Source organism: Geotrypetes seraphini, chromosome 3, assembly GCF_902459505.1.
Source record: "Geotrypetes seraphini chromosome 3, aGeoSer1.1, whole genome shotgun sequence".
NCBI lineage: Eukaryota > Metazoa > Chordata > Amphibia > Gymnophiona > Dermophiidae > Geotrypetes > Geotrypetes seraphini.
In genome coordinates, this window is record NC_047086.1 from 111,627,086 (window position 1) to 111,644,555 (window position 17,470).

The 17,470-nt window shown below is 39.8% G+C and overlaps 1 protein-coding gene across 5 annotated transcripts in view; it reads right to left on the minus strand.

Moving 5' to 3' along the window:
- Positions 1-17,470, minus strand: part of LOC117357052 (adhesion G protein-coupled receptor F4-like) — a 79,888-nt gene that overhangs the window by 14,716 nt on the left and 47,702 nt on the right. For 4 of the 5 annotated variants that reach the window (XM_033937217.1, XM_033937214.1, XM_033937216.1 and 1 more), the window contains 2 exons: positions 15,717-17,075; positions 10,543-10,584 (listed from right to left, as the gene is read on the minus strand). In XM_033937217.1, coding sequence (XP_033793108.1) covers positions 10,543-10,584; positions 15,717-17,075 — 1,401 coding nt within the window. The remainder of the gene's footprint in view (positions 1-10,542; positions 10,585-15,716; positions 17,076-17,470) is intronic. The other variant, XM_033937218.1, reaches the window with a different exon arrangement.

Below are 17,470 nucleotides of genomic sequence, written 5' to 3' on the forward strand. Positions count from 1 at the left end.
AGTCTTCTTTTACATCCTTGACCACCATTTAATTTAATTTACACACACACAGACACACACCCACACCCTTTACAAGTTTACTCCCCCCCTAAACTGTAGCACAGTTTTTAACGCTGGCTGTGGTGGTAACAGCTCTGACGCTCATAGGAATTCTATGAGTATTGGTGCCGTTACTGCCATAGCCAGCGCTAAAAAACACGCTACAGTTTTGTAAAAAGGGGGGTAATGTGGTGTCTTACATACCACTAAATCACCCAAAGGATTCAAAGCGGTTTATAAAACAATTAAATTGACAAGTAATGACCAAAAATCTAATCAGGTACTTTGAAATTCCATTCACATTTGATAATTATCTTGTAGTTAGTACAATCAAGACTTGTTCCTACAATATCCTGATACTGTGGTGTGAAACCCCCCAAATTTGTCCCTAGAAAGATCCGCACTAAATTAGTACGAGGGGTCGTACTAGTTTAGTTTTTTCAATAATGACATCATATATTTTAATTTATGTATGACGTTTTGTGTGTTTGTTGCACTTGAGCATGGGTTTTAACAGATATTTTGTAAATATGATGTTATTGTATACAACTGTGTGTTTGTTGTTATTTTATGATGTGTTTTTTGTTGTAAAAAGCGCAGAACTGTAAGATGTCGTGGGATATAAATTTTTTAAATAAACAGTCCCACTGTATTGCACAATTAACTTGCACTATGCCAATGTTTTTATTAAGATTAACTGAAGCCTAGACGTGATAAGAGAGGAATCTTGAATTATTTGGTTAAACAATAAGCAAGACGGTAAGGGGGAGCAGAGAGATTAAGAATACAGGATTTAGAGGAAGAAGAAAGATGCCATAAAGGAAGATGTTTGCTTCTGAGCTTCTAATTTCCTCTTTTAAAAAAAAAAATTTAAAAAAAAGCCTAAGACATGCAGGGGTAAGACTATTACCGCTGCAGCAACAACATCCTCTGATTCTGCATCATCAAAACAGATATTTGTGGCAGCTTTTATGATGCCTTTGCTATCTACCAGGAGTCCAGCTGGAGAAATCTTTAAGATCTGAAAAAAAAATCTCTCCTCTTAGTCCATTCACTAAGACACATCTATTCAAGGAGGGACACAATTTTTTCTCTCACGGCCCCTCAAATTTGGAATTCATTCCCAATTAATTTAAGGGAAGAAAAATCGCTTAGTAAGTTCAAAGGTCTCCTGAAAAACTGGCTTTTCAAGGATGCCTTTAAATGAGTTATTTGAACTCTATATAATTAGGATACTCTCTAGTGGACTAATAATGCTGTTAAGTGAAAATTGAGCGGGTAACCTTTTCCCATCCCATTGTTTCTTTACCCATGCCCTTTTTATTTTTATTTATAAATTGTATTTAATCTTTCCCCCCCCCCCCCCCGTTGTATCTGATTGGTCAAAAGTCGTATTATTGTCTGGTTCAATCAATGTGTTTTTCTTTTTACCCTGATTTTATTGTTATTTGTAAATCGCATTGGATTAAGATTTTGCGATTAAATCAAATTTTAAAATAAACTTGAAACTTGAGAAAAGGATGGAACAGCAGTGCCTTCCTTGCCTTTGGACAGCAGCATTTCGCTGTCCCCTGAAGCTTAAGAGACACCAGTTAACCCAGTAAAAGTGTGCATGAGCTGCACCAACTTACAGTCAGTACAGGTTGATGACAGCAGAAACTACACTATGGGTTGCTTATATCAAGCCGCACTAGCGGGGTTAACGCGCGTGACGTTTCATCATACGTTAACCCCCGCGCTGGCCTAAAAACTAACGCCTGCTCAAGGGAGGTGTTAGTGGCTAGCGCGGCTGGCGATTTAGCGCACGGTATTACACGCATTAAACCGCTAGTGTGGCTTGATAAAAGGAGCCCTATGTCGGATCTTATCATTATCACTGTTGGACTCGCCTATTAGAGCAGTGTATTGCCGCTGAATCAACCCAACAAAGTGTTTATCAATAAAGTAGATAGTGTGAGTAATTTAGAAGAGGCCAAGGGAATCTGTCCAAAGAAGGCTTCCTCATGGGCTTCTCCACCATTGATTTTTGCTCCAGTAAGACCTGTGGTATTTGAATTGGACAAGATATGGAAGGTCAGAATGGCTCTGGGGCAAACTATTTCCACACAATTAGTTGAAAATTAGGACAGACTTTCCACCTTAGAATGTTGGTTGAATAAACATGAAGCTCAAATAGCATTGTTGCAAATCTTTATACAAAAATTAGACTCTACTGTTAATCACCTGGAATCTCTTTCATTTTCATTAGTGAAGGGGAATGCAAATCTTATGAATAAATGTGAGAATTTATAAATTTCCCAGATTCCAGGAATTTCTCTACAACAAATTCTATATAAGTTGCTAGAAATTAGGCACCCAAATTTGGACACCTAGGGCAGATGCACATGCAAATTAATTAGTTAATGAGGTATCAACAATCAATAATTGATGTTAATTGGCAGCAATTTAAAGTTACATGCACATCTGCCCTAAATTTTATAGTGCTCAGCTCCAAAGGAATGTGGCCATGGAAGGAACATGGGCAGATCAGGGACCATTCCAAGAAGTTAGTCTCAGTGTTATAGAATACTATACAATGCTATGAATTGGGCACCAGCATTTACACCAGGTAATGGAAGGTGTAAATGCTGGTGCCCAAGGTTAGGTGTGAAATCTGCACTAAGCTAGTATTCTATAATGGGTGTTCTATGTGGAATGCCTTTTATAAAATACCAGTTTAGCACAGATCTTCCAAACTAACATTAGGTGCCCTTTACTGAATCTGGCCCTATATGTTGGACCTACCAGTGTCCAGGGTCCTTTTTTGCCTCCCTATAATCAGAAGAAATCTGTAGATGAGGGAGGATGGATAATCTCTCCTATTTCACAAGACAGTGTGCTTTTCTTTCCTCCCTCTTAGTAACTATGACTCTGGATTATAATAGAGAGGTTATTAAGACTTTAGACATAGAAATCCCAATTTTTGTGCTCTGAAGGTCAATATATTTCCGGATGTTGCAAAAGTTATATAAAAGCCTCATAGCAATGAGCACTTCATTTCTGTTGAAATTTTCATGTACATGCATGATCAGATATCAAAATGAATCTTATGGTTTTACTGAACCTTCACAATTAATAATGTCTGTAAATAACAAGATAGTAACTGCTGATCAGAGAAGTACTGTCCAGGTTGAAGAGGCCTCGCCTAGTTGAATCCACTTTCCCACCTTGTTTTAACAATTTATTTTTTTTAATATTAGTATCTTTTGTTTTCTTGTCATCATTATTGTGGACTTGAATAATTATATAAAAGTTTATCTCCTTCTTATTTAATATAAACCTTGCAAAACATTATTTATGACAGTCTGATTCCTAAATTCCAGGATTATCTTGGAATTAAAATGTAGATTTGTTAAATAAATAAAACAAAGTAGAGAGTAAACTGGGGGTGGTTCAAGATGGCGGCGATGTAGAGAAGCTGCGAGAGACGTAGTTAATATTCTCCTAGCCTGCATTTCCTTATTCAAATACCTCTGATCCAATGCCTCATTCTAAGAGGAAAGGGGTGCTCAGGGCTTATTCCTCTTCGGCCCTGACGTCCACCCTGATTCAGCAGACGATGGACCGTTTCCTCGCGGCTCCTCCGGTGCTCACATTTGCCAGAGTGGAGAGCTCGGCGTTGGGTGGTGATAGGAGGGAGTCACTAGCCCTTTCGAGCACAGAAATATCATTATCTCCTCCGGCTCCCATGACACCTCTGTGCCCGGCAACCGCTGAAACGCTGCGGCAAGAGTCACACGCTCCTGGAAGTGGAGACGTGGGGGTCTCCCAACGAGGGCACAGCGTCGACGGTGGGACAACTGATGGAAACAACTGAGAAAGGGGAATCTCTTTCCTCTCCGACGGAGGTCTCTATGAATAGCATCTGGCTCTTGCTTCAGCGGATGGAAAGAAAAATTGAAAAATCAACTGAAGAGGTAACAAAATTAACTGAAAAATTGGAATTATTGACTGGGACAGTTGAAACTATGAGACTAGAATATACAGGCCAAGCCAAGCAGATGCAGGTGGATATTCAACATTTACAACAATTTAAATTGGCTTCAATTAAAGATAGTTCTACCATTCATAAGAAACTAGAACAATTTGAAAACTTTAATAGGCGTTTGAACCTCCGCTTCTTAAATTTTCCTCAAATTCCAGGTGTGTTACCTATTGATTTATTGAAAAGATACTTCATTGAAAATTTGGAAATTTCTTCAAACTGTATTCCTCCAATTAATAAAATTTATTATTTACCAAATAAAAAGATGCCTGGAAGAGAAGAAGATGAAAATGAGATTGGAAATGGGATTGGAAAAGAAAAGGTTGGAAAGACAAATGTGATAGATTTTGCAAATGTGATGGCTTTACTTGAACAAACAATAACATCTGAGACGGATAGAGCAACGTTATTAGTATCATTTGTTTTGGGGCAAGATGTGAATATGATTATGAAATTGTTCTTCAAAAATTCCCAAAAATTATTTGGGGGACGGAAAATATGGATATACCCTGATGTTGCTAAGACTACACAAGAACGAAGGAAAGAATTTCTTTCTATGCGACAACAGACTATAAATCTGGGAGCAACGTTTCTTTTGGCATACCCCTGCAAATGCTTGGTTAGGTACTTGGGTGTTAAATACGCTTTTTTCTCTCCTAACCATCTGAAGGAATTTCTAGATGTTAAGAAGATCATCAAGGATTGAGGGATATTGGTAGTAATGGGTGCTTGATACATTATGCCTTTTTTGGTTTAACTTATACCTTTAAATTTCTCTCTAAATTTATGCTTGATCACCCCCTATTATAGTGGTCTAAGAAGGGGTTAATCAATATGATGTATTGTAAGAGTTTAATTTTTGCTTTGTTATTTTTTCTTCCCTGTATTTAATGGAACAAGAATTATTCTTGTAAAATTAGATTGTATAATTATAAATAAATAATAATTAAAAAAAAAAACCAAAGTAGAAAAACACAGGATTTACAGCAGAGCAGTCTCAAACTTTCTTTTTGACAATGTTCATATGGCTGAACAAAATATCAATCCCATACATATCATTTATTTTTGCTGAAAAGGGAGGATAAGACCAGAGCAGGGCAAAAAAATAAAAGACCAGAGCGAAGAGACTATATGAATTCTTTGTTTCAGTCTTTTGGAAGAAGATGTAAGAAATCTACCTGAATCAGAAATGGTTTTCATGGGTGATGATACAGAGGAACTGAAAGAAATCTCAGTGGAACTGAAAGATATACTAAGCCATATTGGCAAGTTAAAAAGTGATAAATTACCTGGACTGGATGGGATACATCCCAGGGTACTAAAAGAACTCAAACATGAAATTGCTGACCTGCTGTTAGTGATCTGTAACCTGCCATTAAAATCGTGGTACTGATGTGGCCCTTTTGAACCTGGGCGTGGCAGCCTATTAAAATTGGACGGATGTGTGGTGGAATGGACAAGCATGACAAATAAAATAGCCATTATATTTTCCTCCCATTGCTCTGGATTTACTAGTCAGGGTTTGATTTATAAGATAAGGACCTAAATCAAGGGCAGAGGAGAAGGGTTTATGAATGGCTATATAAAATTACAATTGGATAAGCCAGAACACAAACCAGATAAGACAAATATGGGATAATATATTGACCTAAATATGTGTTTTGTGCTGAGGTCACTGGAAACAGGAGTAGGCCTTCTCTCAGGTCACTAGAATTAATATATAAGCTCTGTTGAAGAGCAGAGCAGATACACCAGGCTGTAGCTTAGTTTTATGAAGTTTCATTATTTCAATGTGTGCCCAGTCTGGTCTCCAAAGACCTGTAGCAGATAAGGTTTGGTTTTTGACCTGGTTGCTATAGGGATGGACTTTTCTTCTTACTACAGAGATTACATTCCAGGGGAAGGGGTTTCTTCTCCTTTTTTTTTGCAGGGCAAAGTTAGAAATGCTAATTGGATATACAAAATGCATATACAATGAATTAAATTTTAGTAAACTATTAATGTAGGAATTTCATATTCAAGGGTTTAGATTGAAATATAATTACCTCTAAAAATTGTACTGGAGGATTCATATAGGAAAACGTAGGGTTTGTGGGAGTGGATTGGCCATGCCCCTTCTCTTTCACTGAGACACAGGATTTTCAGTGTATGCTCTTAAGTGACTCAGTAACATGGGAGCAGCAGTTTGTTAAGAAGAAATGATTTAAAGCTGTGTGTTGGATAATTTTTCCTCTGTAAGTATATTGTAATATCTTTTCTTGGTTTCTTCTGTATCTTTCTTTATCAGATAAGCTAGTATTAAAATGTAACTTTTAGGAATTCTTATGTGAGGGGGACAGACACTCCCCCAATATGCATGCAAGCGCCTTATATGGTATCAAGTATTCTTGACCAATTATATGCAGGCAGTAAAATGTCGTCATGTATTAGGTATATTTTAAGTGAACCTAGCAGAACAGAATTTTGAGGGTGTTAAGTCAGAGAAGTTGTATTTACACTCTCTAACTTGTTCCTCCATTGTACAAATAAATGCCTTGAAACAGGATGTCTGTTAAATTTTAAATAAACAATATTTTACTGGAAATATTTGTACAATTATCATCATTTCAGTGTACCTATGAGCAGGGTAGAACCAAAACTCTGCTCAGTACCTGAAGATTGGAGGGTGGCCAATGTTACGCTGATTTTTTAAAAGAGTTCCAGAGGAGATCTGGGAAATTACAGACCAGTAAGACTGACCTCAGTGTCAGTAACAATAGTGGAAACAATTATAAAAAATAAAATTAAGGAACATGTAGACCAGGGGTAGTGATCTCCGGTCCTCGAGAGCCGTATTCCAGTCGGGTTTTCAGGATTTCCCCAATGAATATGCATTGAAACCAGTGCATGCAAATAGATCTCATATATATTCATTGGGGAAATCCTGAAAACCCAACTGAAATACGGCTCTCAAGGACTGGAGTTCCCTACCCCTGATGTAGACAAACATGATTTAATGGGATGGAGTCAGCATGGATTCAGCCAAGGGAGATCTTGCCTCACCAATTTGCTTGACTTCTTTGAAGGTGTGAATAAACATGTCGATAAAGGTGAGTTGGTTGATGTAGTGTATCTAGATTTTCAGAAAGCATTTGATAAAGTTTCTCATGAGAGGCTCCTGAGAAAATTAAAGTCATGGGATAGGAGACAATGTTCAGATATGGATTAGAAATTGGTTATCAGATAGAAAACAAAGGGTAGGGTGAAATGAACATTTTTCTCAATGGAGGATGGTGAATAGTGGATTGCTACTGGGATCAGTGCTATTTAACTTATTTATAAATGATCTGGAAATTGGAATGACAAGTGAAGTGATTAAATTTGCAGATGATACTGAACTGTTCAAAGTTGTTAAAACGCATGCAGATTGTGAAAAATTGCAGGCAATTGTTAGGAAATTGGAAGACTGGGCGTCCAAATGGCAGATAAAATTTAATGTGGACATCAGCAAAGTGATTCACATCAGAAAAAAATAACCCAAACTATAGTTACCAGATTCTAGGGTCCACCTTGGAGGTTAGCACCCAAGAAAAAGATCTGAGTGTCATTCTAGACAATATGATGAAACATTCTGCCCAAGGTGTGGTGGCAGCTAAAAAAGAAAACAAGATGCTAGGAATTATTTTTTAAAAGGCTGGTTAATAAGACTTAGAATGTTATAATGCCTTTGTATTGCTCCATGGGGCAACCTCACCTCAAGTATTGCATTCAATTCTGGTCACCTTATCTCAAGAAAGATATAGTGGAACTAGAAATGGTTCAAAGTGCGACCAAGATGATAAAGGGGATGGAACTTCTCTTGTATGAGGAAAGACTAAAAAGTTAAGGCTCTTCAGCTTGGTAAAGAGACGGCTGAGGGGAGATATGATTGAAGTCTACAAAATCCTGAGTGGTATAGAACGGGTACAAGCGGATGGATTTCTTACTCTGTCAAAAATTACAGACTCTCAAAGTTACAGGGAAATACTTTTAAAACCAATAGGAAGAAATATTTTTGTCACTTGGAGAATAGTTAAGCTCTGGAACACATTGCCAGAGGTTGTGGTAAGAGCGGATAGCATAGCTGGTTACAAAAAGGTTTGTACAATTTCCTCGAGGAAAAGCCCATAGTCTGTTATTGAGACAGACATTGTGGAAGCCACTGTTTGCCCTGGATTGGTAGCATAGAATGTTGCTACTAGTTGAGTTTCTGCCAGGTACTAGTGACCTGGATTGACCACCGTGAAGACAGGATACTGGGCTAGATAGACCAATGATCTGATACAGTAAGGCTATTCTAATGTTCTTAAAATACATAGTGATGGTGACTGCTGAATGAGAAACAGCAGATGATTAGATTGTAAGCTTTACTAATCAGGGACTGTGCCTGGATTATTTAATGTACAGCACTACAAATGTCCAGTTGTGCTACTACTATTTATTATTTCTATAGTGCTACCAGATGCGCGCAACACTGAACACGCAAGAGACAGTACCTGCTTGAAAGACAAACAGGACAAAAAGTGTGAATCTATACATGTTGTTCAGGTACATAGGGAATTACAAAGGGAATGTTGAAGTGGATATGGTAGAGAACTATAGAGGGAATGACAAATAGATATGGGTACTTTACAAGTGGGGTGTAGTTAGAACTTACAAGCAGCTTCAAAAAGTGGGTTTTGAGGCAGTTTGTTCCAGGCATACGACACAGCAAAGTAGAAGGAATGGAATTGGGAATCGGCAGTAGAGGAGAAAGGTGAAGATAAGAGAGACTTTCCCAATGAATGGAGTTCCCGGGATAAAGTATAGGGACAGATAAGATAGGAGAGATACCGAAGAGCTGCAGAGTGAATATACTTGTAGGTCAATAAGGAGTTCGAACTGTATGCGGAAACTGACAGAAATCCAATGAAGTGACTGGAGGAGAGGGGTAATGTGGGCACAACGACCCTAGCAGAATATGAGGTGTGCAGCAGAATTCTGAACAGATTGAAGGGAAGAGAGGTGGATTAGCAGAAGACCTGTGAGAAGCAAGTTGCAGTAGTCCAGGCGAGCGTGGATGAGGGTCTCGGCAGTGTGCTCAGAAAGGAAAGGCTGGATTTTAGCAACGTTGTTGAGAAAGATACAGGTTTTAGCTGTCTAGGGATGAGTCAAAGATGACCTCGAGGTTGCGAGCTGATGAGGCAGGAAGGATGCGAGTATTATCCACTGAAACAGAAAAAAGAGGAAGAGGAGAGGCGGGTTTAGGAGGAAAGATAAAGAGTTCAGCCTTGGCTATGTTTTAGATGGCAGTGAGACATCCAGGTAGCAATGTCAAAAGGCAGGCTGAGGCTCGTGCCTGGATTCCTGTAGAAATTTCAGGTGTAAGGAAGTAGATTTGCAAGTCATCAGCATAAAGGTGCTACTAGAAGTGGTGAGAAGAGATTAGAGCACCAAGGGAAGAAGTATAGATGGAGAAAAGAAGAGGTTCCAGGACAGAGCCCTGAGGTACACCGCTATAGAAATGATAAGTAGTAGTGAAACTATGGGTAATGGTGAAAACAGAAAGAGGGACCAGTTATGCAGATTTAAAGTACCCGACTCTCTGCTCTCCCCAGTCTGCAGGCACACATGGTTGTTAAGTAAAGCAAGGACTTGTTTGTCAAATTTATGGCGACACATCTCTCTGCTCTTAGTAACATTCCGACACACTGGTCGAGAACCACTGATTTAGAGGGAAGGCGGCATCTTACACTATGTGGTGGCCGTTTTTGGTTGTATTAAAGAAATTCATCTGATGATTGTTCAGAAAAATCTGATGAAAAATCTAATCAGCTGATATTCAACCAATAGCAGTCAATTTTTATTTATTTTTTTATTTTTGTAATGCTGACTGCTAGAGGGCAGAATTAGTTCTGGATATTCATAGCAGAGCCAAGTCTGGGCACTGAGACTGAATATCCAATGATAATTCCTAGTGAGCTGGTCACCAGAGCTTATGTGGATCCAATCAATATTCAGCCTCTGGGACCAGCAAAAAGGATGCAGGAGCTCTCTCCTCCACTAGCAAACACCATGAGACTGCCTCTAGAGTCAAGGCAGCCATTTTGTAAAAGGAGCCATGATGGGCAGGACTGTGTGGGCGCTTAAGACCTCAATAGCCCACCAGAACTTCACAAGTTAGGCCCATGGGTTCTATAGTGGCAGTGATAGGGCTCAGTCAGTCCTTTTTGACATCAGAGGCAGGATTAGGGGGGTTTGGATTGCAGGAGGGAAGAGATCACCAGGAAAGCAGATGCCACAACCCATAAGTTATCTAAGTACTGGCCAATATTCAATGTTAGCTTTGTGACTAAAGTTAGGACAGCTTTTATGCTGGCCTGATAGTGTGGTGGTGTTTTGGCGTTTTGGCCTTCCTTCACAATAAGCGCTATGTAACTTGCAACAAACTGTTTTGAAAACACATTTAAAAACATCCATACCTGTTTGTCCATAAGAGTTCCAAATACCAAGATAAAGAACCCCTAGAAAATTGCAGAAACAATAAGAACAGTTGTTAACCAGACTCTATAATCCAGCTGTTCTATAGTTTTTTAATCTATTAGTATATTAAATCTTTTTTAGAAATTCAAACTATGATTCAAATAATCACCAAATCTGACTAATTCTGGGCTCAGTTCCTAAATTTAGAAGCTATAATTCACAAAGTACCTAAATTGAGGTACCAGAAAAGAGGTTGGGGCAAGAGGCAGACACAGGAATCTGAAGTTAGGCTAGCAGCAAGGATTTCCAGTGCTGAGCACCTAACTAAGACGCCTAAAGTTAGACAGTGGAATAGCAAAAACACAACTTCAGTAATCTCTTGGCACTATTCAGAGGGACCTCAGGGGAAAGAAGGAGGAAGAGGTAATTCCTGTATGCATCTTGATAGCTTGGCTGAGAAATTCCCCTGATGCAACTATAATGCGAAACAGGGCCTGTAGGGAATTCTATGTTCTTTTCCTGTGCGTTGCAATTAAAACAGCACTGGGAGATTAGTCTCAGAAACTGTGGAGATTTTTCCAACACCACAGGACACAGTGTTTCAAATAAGATAAGTGTTGGTTTCCTATTTTTATTTTAAAAAAAACATTTAAAAAAAAAAAACTATTTAAATGAGTTTATGATACACTGATTATTTAAATTTAAATGGAGTTTTTCTGGACCGAGGATGTATTTTTCAGTGACAACTGCATAATTGTCATAGAGTTTTCACAGCTGATAGTAATCCCTGGGAAACACCGAGGTCTTTTCTCCGTACTAATTTGGAAGCCCTATCTATAGAATCTCTGGTCTTGGTTTGTTATATGAATATCTTTTTTGGTGGTTATATAATATTCAAATAAAGTCATATATTCGTTGGCAGATGGTAATTGTACATCTTTGCAATGTATGTATTTTTATTTCTTATATGGATAAGAGTAGTGGTGAAAATACTAATAAATGGTCTGATATAATCCAAATAAGAAGGAGCTGAATTTGGGGTAGAGCAAGGGTGAGCTTTAAAATCCATTTAGGAGGGAATTCAATAACAGTCCTGAAACTTGGGCACCGAAAAAATTCAACACTAAGTGCTATTCTTTAAAGGGTGTGCACCTTTAAAATAGCATTTTGCACAGATCCTGCACCTAACTTTTGAGTGCTGGGCTTAAACCTGCTGAAAACTGATAAAAATGGGAAAACGTGTTCCCTCCTTGGGTTGCCAACATCCTTCATCCCCCACATAGGCTCCTCCTGGGCCTACCTTTTAAATAGGGTTATCAGATGTCTGGAAAACCCAGACATGTCCTGTTTTTATAGGACTGACCGGGTGCCTGGACGGATTTCCAAATTCCAGCAGTTTGTTCAGGCTTTGGAAGGCCCCGAGCTCAGGGTTGGAGCGATTGGAGGGCCTCTGAGCATGCTCGGCTTTGACATAATGACATCACAAGCATGCACAGAGGCCCTCCAGATGCGGCCCCGAGTTCGGGGAAGAGATGAGGTTCATGTGGGGGTGGGGCAGAAAGGGGCAGGACCAGATTTTTAATGAGGAAATCCGGTAATCCTACTTTTAAAAGCCAATTACAGAATCCAGACCATATTGCATGCATCCTATAGACACGCATGTTTCTTAGACTGACAAGAACATAAGAGGACAGACAGGTCCACCAAGCCCAGTAGTCTGTTTTCAACAGTGATCAGCCCAAGTCACAACTATCTGGCAAGACCCAAAACACTAAGGGCTAGATTCACTTACCTGCTTTGCGTGCCCGATCTGTGGCCGATCCGTACAGGCCCAACCAATCCACAAAACAAAAAAAATTCAAATGAGGGCGATCAGAGGAATGCCTCACTCCGACCACACGAATAGCTAGTATGCAATCCTGACGCATATGCAGATCATCTGTAGATGGTCTGCGCATGCATCTAAGAGCCGCAACATTTTAAAAAAAAACTTTTACTTTTAAACAGCCTAGCAAGCCCGTGGTTTTAACCCGCTTTAAACCTGCAGGTTAAAACCACAAGCTCACAGTGTGGGGAAGGGCAGAAGATCAGGGCTGAGACGGGGCCGAAAGCAGATCGGGGCAGGCGGGAGATCAGGGCTGAAACGAGGCAGAGAGCAGATCGGGGCAGAGAAGCAGGGCGGCAGATGGCAGGGCAGTCAGAAAGGACCTCAGCAGTCTCTTATTTTGGATCGGCTAGCCCAGTCAGTGTTGCTTTTTTTATTTTAGTGAATCGCTTCCTGTCTGCATTTGAATGCCATTCCCCCTCATTTGCATTCGCGAATCGGAGGATGATCGGGACACAGGTTAGTGAATTGGGTCGGAGGGAAATCGGGTCACAAAGGGCTCGCAAACCAAACGGCATACGATCGCTTTGCTTAGTGAATCTAGCCCTAAACATATTTTAAGCCTTCCTGGAGAATGAAATGGGTCCAGGATAATTTTTATATGACCAGCCAGCACGGCTTCAGCAAAGGAAGATCTTGCTTGACAAACTTACTGCACTTCTTTGAGGGAGTAAATAGGCAGTTAGACAAGGGTGACCCAATTGACATTTTATATCTAGATTTTCAGAAGGCATTCGACAAGGTCCCGCATGAACGTCTACTTTGAAAAATTGCAAGCCATGGAATCGAGGGTGATATACTCACGTGGATGAAAAATTGGTTGGCGGATAGGAAACAGAGAGTGGGGATAAATGGACAGTACTCGGACTGGAAAGCATCACAAGTGGAGTGCCGCAGGGTTCGGTGCTCGGGCCTGTGCTCTTCAACATATTTATAAACGACCTAGAAATTGGCGCAACGAGTCAGATGATTAAATTTGCGGACGATGCAATGCTATTCAGAGTAGTGAGGACACAGAAGGATTGCAAAGAATACAACGAGACATAAACACACTCGAGGAATGGGCTATGAAATGGCAAATGAGATTCAACGTGAATAATTGCAAAGTGATACATATTGGTAACAAAAATCATATGCACGAATACAGGATGTCCTGTGCTATACTCAGAGAGAGCCCCCAGGAAAGAGGCTTGGGAGTACTTGTAGACAAGTCAATGAAATCGTCTGTGCAATGCGTGGTGGCGGCGAAAAGGGCAAACAGAATGCTAGGAATGATTAAGAAGGGGATCATAAACAGATCTGAAAAGGTTACCATGCCACTGTACTGGTCCATGGTGCGCCTGCACCTGGAATACTGCATCCAACACTGGTCGCTGTACATGAAACGGACATAGTACTACTCGAAAGGGTCCAGAGAAAGCGACAAAAATGGTTAAGGGACTGGAGGAGTTGCCGGACAATGAGAGGCTAGAGAAACTTGGCCTCTTCTCCCTTGAAGAGAGGAGACTGAGAGGGGATATGATCGAAACATTCAAGATATTGAAGGGAATTGACTTAGTAGAGAAAGAGAGATTGTTCACCATCTCCAAGGTGAAGAGAACAAGAGGACACTCGCTAAAGTTAAAAGGGAATAGATTCCGTACAAACGTAAGGAAGTTCTTCTTCACCCAGAGAGTGGTAGAAATCTGGAATGCTCTTCCAGAGGCTGTTATAGGGGAAAGCACCCTTCAGGGATTCAAGAAAAGGTTGGATAAGTTTCTGCTGGAACAGAACATACGCAGGTAAGGCTAGACTCAAATAGGGCACTGGTCTTTGACCTAAGGGCCACCGTGTGAGCGGACTGCTGGGCACGATGGACCACTGGTCTGACCCAGCAGCGGCAAATCTTATGTTCTTATGTTCATTAAACACACACACATGCATGTCAATAAGTCATGAAATTTATGCATTCCAAAGAGAAGGTGTAATGCATGCACACACGTATTTCTTTTTTGACAGTTCATCAGTACCAGCACAAAGAAAAGGAAGCATATACTAGAGCCAATTTTCGTTTTGGTGCAATGACCAGCTTAAGCTGAATGCTTACTGTAGCATTTAATGTAACCCATAAATTTAATATGGGCCAGATTCTATAAAGTCCACCTAAAGTTATGTGCCTACATCGATATGCCTAGCAGATATAAGCGCCTAACTTGAGTAACAGGATTAATCGGCGCTGATAATTGGCAATTAGTGTCTCGTAATTGATACTGATTGGACTTAATTGGATAATAGTCCAAAGTGCCTTTCTTGAAGTGGGTATGCTTAGGAGTGCATCGTAGGCGTGCTTTGCAGGTAGGGGCCTGTTTTTGACTTAGGCACAGGTATTTAGGTGAAGAAAACCCTGAAATAAATATGGTGTGCCTAAAGGTAGGACACCTAGCGATGCCAAAAGCCACTTAGGGATGCAAAGTGTGATTCTGTTATATTACTGTGCTTAGATGCCTAAGTTTTAGGTACCATTTGGCTGTATCTGTATAGGATATGAATAGTATTCAGCAGATTTAAATTAAATGTATAAATTATCCATTTAGCAGCTGAATGTCATTACTATCCAGATAGTTTTTAAGTCTGCCTTTTCCCACTTCCAAACCCAGCCCAATTTAAATGGCCTTATATTATCTAAATATTTTCAGAAAATAAGGGATATATGCATTGCTCAATGCATAAGTGCCTTTGAATATTATCCCAGCTATTTATGCATCCGCATAGTTATAAAATTGCTCTCTAAATATGCATACCCTGGAGAAGAGACAGGGGATATGAGAGACTTGCAAATACCTCAGAAGTATAAAGAATGCATCAATAGGAAAGAAATCATTTTCATTCTAGAATGAATATTCTAGAACAGGCCAATGCATCAGGTTTCAAGGGGGTAACAGCAGAAAACTATTTATTTGCAGAAAAAAGTAGTGAGTTATGAAAGAACCTTCCAGTAAAGGAGATAGAGGCAAAAACAATCACAGAATTTAAGCACAGAAGATCCCTTATTGTGAGGAATTTAGAGGAAACTGAAGAAATCAGTATGACCTATGGAACTGCAATAGGAAACAAATTCTTAGCAGATTAAATGGCCTCAAGCTCCTCTCTGCTGCCATCATCTCTGTTTCTTTTATCAAACATACATTGACAACTGAAAGCTAATATGAAGTAACCAATTTCTTCTAGCATAAAATCATATTATACTGCGGCTTCTGATGACAATTATCTCGATAAGATTTTGAATTAAAATGTCAAAACTTTACTCACTTGGAATGCATTGAGTATTGTAAATATGTAATGGAATGCCAAGGAACTGTTTTCAATAACCGTTGCAATGCCAAATCCCCAAGTCAGCCCTAAAATTGGTGTCAGGATTGCAATGCATCTGATGACTTGCACAATTATATTCCTTTCAGTGGTTCGTGGAGTTTCTCCAATCATCGGTCTCAGTAACACAACTATAACTGCCAAAACGATGATAAAATTCAGAGCAACGATCAGGAGTGCAGGGATTACGAAGGCCAGCATTGCTTTGCTTTCAGTCCAGTTGAGCCAGCAGCCATCTTCCCTCACATATGGTTTATTTGGCTGTGTAATTGTTGCGACCACAGTGATAGCTGATATGATCAGAGGACACCCATAGCCTATAGCAAATGCTATATAAATCAGAGAGGACTTTCTGATATTATGATAAACCATGAACACACGATAACTGATGAGGAGTGCCAAAACTAGCATCCAAAAAAATAGGGAAAGGTAAAACAAATGGATGAAAAATGTAGCTGCTATACAGGCATCTGATTCTACGATATCTGGTCGGTAAAGTACAGTTCCAACAAAGAACCAAGCATCAGCAATTAGAAGAGATATTGCTATATTCACAATGGAAAGATGACGCATGTATGAGATCTCTGTTTTTGTTATATGACCCCAGAGTAGACCCTCGATGGCGAGGGAAGACATTAAGCTACATATGGAGATACCAATGCCTACAAATGAAATGTAGTTCAGTGCCTCATCTTCCATTGTTATGGGTGACATCAGAATTGAAAAAGATGTAAATCGTTTGGAATGATCACATCTGCAAGTCGCCGTATCATAAGACTCTTTATACATGCTGCATGGTGCAGACCTCCAGTTTTTTTCTTCCATGTCCCAGCCTACACATTGGGCATTGGCTTTTGATTTGGTTTTCTTCTGGAAGGTGAGTGAAAGTTTGCTGCTGTTTGCCTTCAGAGCCATAGATATAACAAATCCATTGAGGCTTATGTTTTGCAATTGATTTGACAGAATTTCTCCAATGGTGGGATAAGCAATGGCAACAACGGGGAAATTAATTGGCAACGTCTCAAAGGCATCTTTCAGGACTGATACAGAGCCAGTGAGTTCTGTAGAATTTGACCACATTGAGAAGTTGAAATCTATATTTTTAATCTGTTTGGTAATTGTAAATCCTTTCATGTGAATAAAATCTTCTGTTACATTTATTGAGCTGTCATTCACAGTGTTTGCAAATTCATTCACATAGTGCAATAAGGCCGAACTGTTGCCAATGCTATTAGGAATTAATGACCAGTAATGAACGGCAGACTCATTGAGGATATGGTTTGCTATTTCACTGTAATACTGAAATAGAAAGAAAAATACTAATTAGGTTAAACCTAAAGGAGGCAACTGTCAAACAGCCTATCTAAGTACAACAAGGGCACTTGGGAATGCATTCTGTAACTGGCGCTGATATCGGCGGTCACCTTAAAAGCGGCTGATGATCTCGTGTCAATCACCGTATCGGTGCCGGTTTCAGAATCATGCCTACAGGAAAGATAGGTACTGGAAATGTAGGCCAGGGTTTTCTGGGCCTACATTTCCGGTATGTATCTTTTTGTGAATTGCATCTACATAGGCGCTTTAGGTCGCCTAAAGCCACTTCTGGCATTGGCCACATCTACTTTGGTGTTTAACGACCTATAGCGTCTTTGTAGGTGTGATTACAGCAGACTGGATGGGACATTTGGCCTTTA